The sequence below is a fragment of the Myotis davidii genome, unplaced genomic scaffold (assembly GCF_000327345.1).
Source record: "Myotis davidii unplaced genomic scaffold, ASM32734v1 scaffold512, whole genome shotgun sequence".
Classification (NCBI taxonomy): Eukaryota; Metazoa; Chordata; class Mammalia; order Chiroptera; family Vespertilionidae; genus Myotis; species Myotis davidii.
In genome coordinates, this window is record NW_006284323.1 from 2179081 (window position 1) to 2183772 (window position 4692).

Here is a 4692-nt window from a genome sequence, read left to right on the forward strand (position 1 = left end):
GGACGGTAGGGCCGGGCGGCCCGCGTGCTGTTGACCACCCTTTGCTCTTCCTGTGCCCGCAGATGCTGAGCTGCTTGGAGCACATGTACCACGACCTCTGCCTGGTCAGAGACTTCAGCATCAACCCCATCACGCTCAAGAGGTGGCTGGTAAGTGGCAGCGCCTGCAGTCCCTCTTGAACACAGTTTCATCCAGTTACGTGGGAGTGACCATCCGGGCACCGTCCTGGTGGCCCTGGGCGCTCAGGAGGAGTTCTGCCGGACATTCCGGCGGCCTGTGTCCCCACCACACATTCCCCTGTGCTCCTGCTCCAGGAAGTGAGACAATGGTGAGGACAGGGCAGACCAGTGCAGCCACGTGTGCTAAAGCAGGGGCGTGTGTGTGTGTGTGTGTGTGCAAGTATGTATGAGTGTGTGAAAGTGTCTGAGTGTGTGCATGTTTGTGAGGAAAGTAGACATGAGTATGTACATGTGCAAGTGTGTGCATGAGTATGTGGAGTGTGTTATGAGTGTCTATGCTTGGGACCATGTGAGTGAGCATGAGTGTGTTCATGTGTCTGTGTGTGTGTGAATGTGCTTGTGTAAGTATTGTGTGCGTGCATGTGTGTGTGTGAGTGTGCCTGTGTGAGTGTATGTGTATGTAGGTGTATGTGTATGTGAGTATGTCCATGAGGGTGTGCCTGTGTAAATGTGCGTGTGTGTGCATTTGTACATGTGTGGCTATGGGTGTGAGTAGTATGTATGTGTGTGCATGTGTGGATGGCATGTATGAGTGTGTGTTAATAACAGGCCTTTTTAAAAATAAAATACTGCTCAGAACCAAATATTAAAGGTCAGACAGTCACTGGGACCCCGGTAGTCCCCCTGGTTCGGCCCTGGACACAGCGGAGTGTCATGTCCCAGCGTGGCTGCTCAGACACCCTGAGTCTAGGAGCCCACGGTGACAGCCTGGAGGTCTGTCCCCACGCCTGCCCTCCGGACCACCCGTCCTCACCTGTACGCACAGGAGCACTGTTGGCCTCGGGGTCAGACGAGGGCGGGGCAGGGAGCATCTGGGACGGCTGGTGAGGGAGCTGGAGAGGGCGGTGGGCACAGCGCGGGCGGTCAGACCCTTGTCTCCCGCAGCTCTGCGTGCACGACAACTATAGGAACAACCCTTTCCACAACTTCCGGCACTGCTTCTGCGTAGCCCAGATGATGTACAGCATGATCTGGCTCTGCGGGCTCCAGGTGGGTCTGGGGAGCCCCTCCAGGGGATGGCCGGGACGCACGCCCACCCAGAGGGACAGACAGCCCCGGGGCTCCACAGTAGCTCCTCCACCCTCCAGGGAACCCACCCAGCCCACCAGTGTCATCGCCCTCCTAGGAGAGGCGCTTCTGAGTCACTGAGCAAGTGGGCCCCCCTCACCCCACCCCAGAGAGGGGGCGGGTCCTCTCCCACCAGGCCAGCGGCTGGAGGAGGCTTCATCCTGCCCTTATCACTCATTTCCCACCCCCCTCCACCCCCTCCTCACCCATCCCCCCTCTCTAATCCAGGAGAAGTTTTCCCAAATGGATATCTTGATCCTAATGACCGCAGCCATCTGCCACGATCTGGACCATCCAGGATACAACAACACGTGCGTGCACGGTGACTTTTCATTTTAAAGGGCACTGGTTCAGCTCAATACTCAGACCAGCCCCAAATCGGAGCATCAGCAGAGGCCTCCGACCCCCCAGCGCCACCTCCATGGGACACAGCTCCCCACTTTGGAACTTCGTCCAAGGCCTTGGGCCTCCCTGGGGCAGACCCTTCAAGGTTACCAAAACCTATGAGGCTGCCACACCCTCTGTGGTCCTGGCTCCAGGCTGTGCCTCTGCACAGGCCTGAGCTCTGGCGGTATCTGAAGCAGGGCCTGATGCCCACACGGACAGGGATCTCACGCCCCCCACGGCAGCCTCCCCACCCTGTTCCCACAGGGACCGTGCCAGGGCTAGGACTGAGCGAGAGGAGGGTGGGTGAGCGGGGAGTGGGAGGGGTGCACGGTGGGCCGTGGAGGGCTTTGCTGGAACATGGATCCGTTCCCGCCTCTTGGAGGCAAAGGCTCAGAGTCCCACCCACCTGACCGCCGCTGTCCCGACCACATGGCATTGGTTTGCGTTCCCAGTGACGCGTGGCTTCTTTCTGTCAGACGTGTGTGTCTGTGCACCGAGTTTTATTTTACGCACAATGAGCTCAAATGTGCCCGAGAACCTTGCCGCCATGGTCAGGACCATGGACTCTAAGGCAGAGCCCGTGGGCACCCACTCCCTCAGTGCCCACCCTCGGTGACGGGCCAGCACGGGGCCTGGACCACAGCATCCGCCTCTTCTCCCAAATGCCTGCCTTTTGCGTGTATTGAAATGTCTGCAAGGTGCCATCCCGAAAGGCCCGGACGCCTTCAGGGCACCGTAACAGAGAAACGGAGACTTCTGGGTGCTGTCCACCTGGAAGGACTGTAAAAACTTGGGATCATCTCATTCAAGGGGCAGGAGAGAGTCAGGGGAGCCGGGAGAAGTGAGTTCCTGGCACGGGCAGAGTGCAGCCGCCTTCTCCAGCCCCTTCACAACTGCCTCCCAGCCCCTACGGGCAGCACTGTACCCCTCAGCATGTTGCCCTGACACACAGGCGCCTCTGAGTGTGGGCTTCTGAGGCTCCTGTCCCCTCGCCCCCAATTCCAGGTACCAGATCAACGCCCGCACCGAGCTGGCTGTGCGCTACAACGACATCTCGCCCCTGGAGAACCACCACTGCGCGGTGGCCTTCCAGATCCTCGCCCAGCCTGAGTGCAACATCTTCTCCAACGTGCAGCCCGACGGGTTCAAGCAGATCCGACAGGTGTGTGGGGTGGGGGCACTCTGCCTGCAGGGTGAGGGGGAGTTTGGGGGGAGACAGCGAGCACGACCATGAGAGAACCCCTCCTCTGGGCTGAGGCTCCCGGAAGCTCCCGGTCACAGCAGCACCCACAGGGACCCTGGGGAGCACGCCCCGCTTCCCACCGCCTCCAAGGCCACATAGCGCCCAGGAAGAGGTGCACGCCCCTGGCATGCGTACCTGGGAGTCCACTGATGGTGGTTCACACCCAGCGTTGAACTTATCCTTGGAGATACGCCCTCTCTCCATTGCCACGCAGCGGGGAGAGGCCCACAGATGCTGGGTAACTTGCCCAGGGAGCTCAGGGAGACCCTGGACAGACACACTTGCTACATCCCACCTAGCAGGGCCCTGACCACTGTCCCCTGCCACCCCCTGACCCAGTCTGCCCACTGCCCACTTCAGCTAAGAGACTTGACCACTTCTCGGGGCCCTTTGGGAGGAGGCTGAGAGCGCCCCCTGTCCTGAGGCAGACACTTCCACTCACCACAAATGACAGCCCTCGCCCAGGAGGTCCCACCGAGCGCGACTCTGTGCTCCACCCTCTGACGTTTGCAGGGGAGGGAGGACATCAGAGTAACCTTTTGGAGGGATGTAGTAGGTTGAATGGTAGCCGCACCCCTGCCAAAAAAAACCAAAAACAAAATGTATGTCTACCCCCTGACCCTTGGCCTTGTGAAGGTACCCTTAATTGGAAAAAGGGTCTTCACAGCTGCATCGTTAGGATCGCTAGGTAAGACTAGCTTGGACTAGCCAGGTGGGCCCTAAATCCAGTGACAAGTGTCTCTGTAAGAGACTGAAGAGGAGAAGACACAGACACACGGACGACAAGGCCATGAGATGACAGAGGCAGAGACTGGAGTGATGTGGACACCAGCCAAGGAATGCTGGGCCACCAGCAGCTGGAAGAAGCAGGGGACCCTCCCCTGGGGCCCTGGGAGGGAGGAGGGCCCTCCAACACCTTGGATCCAGGCTTCTGGCCTCCAGAACCCTGAGACAACACCTTTGTGGTCCTCTGCGTCCCCGGGTCCATGTGGATGGCAGCCTGGGACACTGCACAGGAGCCAAGGTCCGCGTCTGGAGGAGCCACGCCCTGACAGTCCATGGATGAAAACCGCACCCATGAGATGTCTTCGTGGCCTTCCCTGAAGATGCGCCTGATAAAGGGTCTAGAATCCAGAGCTGGGAACCCTCCCTCCCGCTGGAGGCTGATAAGCTTCGCTCGGTTGGAAAACAGCTTCATAAACCACGTTTCCCCACTGGCCCCGCTTCCAGGAAGTTCAGAGCTAAATGCGGTGCTTACTGTCCTCACTGAATCACCGGTTCCCGGCGCAGTCCCTCCTCAAGCCCAGGCTTCTGCCTCCCTCCCATGTTTATGGAAACACTGGGCAAGCAAGTGCCACGTGCTGTTCTGAAGGGCCCGAGGGAACCTTTCTCCGAAGCAGGTAAAGGGCAGGTCCTGGAGACGGCACTGCATTGTCTGCTGCCCCTGACGGCTGCCCCGCGACCTGGAATGCATATGGCCTGGAGAATCCGAGCGCCTGAACGCCCCTCCGTGGGAGACCCATCGACCCTGGGGAGGAAGTGCCTGGCTGGAGGAGCGGCTGACCCCACAGCCCAGATCTTCCTGATTTGTCCGCTGTGGGGCACACGCGGTCATTGAAAATCGGTCATTGACCTCCAACGAGATCTGGAAGCCACACACCACAGGCCTAGATGACTAAACCGCGGGGAAGCCTTTGTCTGCGGCCAAGCTGCCATCCATGAGGACATTGTCCTGAGAGACCTGGTGTGGCTGGT

General features: G+C 59.4%; 1 protein-coding gene across 1 annotated transcript in view; it reads left to right on the forward strand.

The window, feature by feature from the left end:
• PDE9A (phosphodiesterase 9A) overlaps positions 1–4692 on the forward strand; it is a 73647-nt gene that overhangs the window by 49347 nt on the left and 19608 nt on the right. The window contains exons 11-13 of the mRNA XM_015568868.1: positions 1125–1229; positions 1536–1618; positions 2700–2856. Of these exons, the coding sequence (XP_015424354.1) occupies positions 1125–1229; positions 1536–1618; positions 2700–2856 (345 nt within the window). The remainder of the gene's footprint in view (positions 1–1124; positions 1230–1535; positions 1619–2699; positions 2857–4692) is intronic.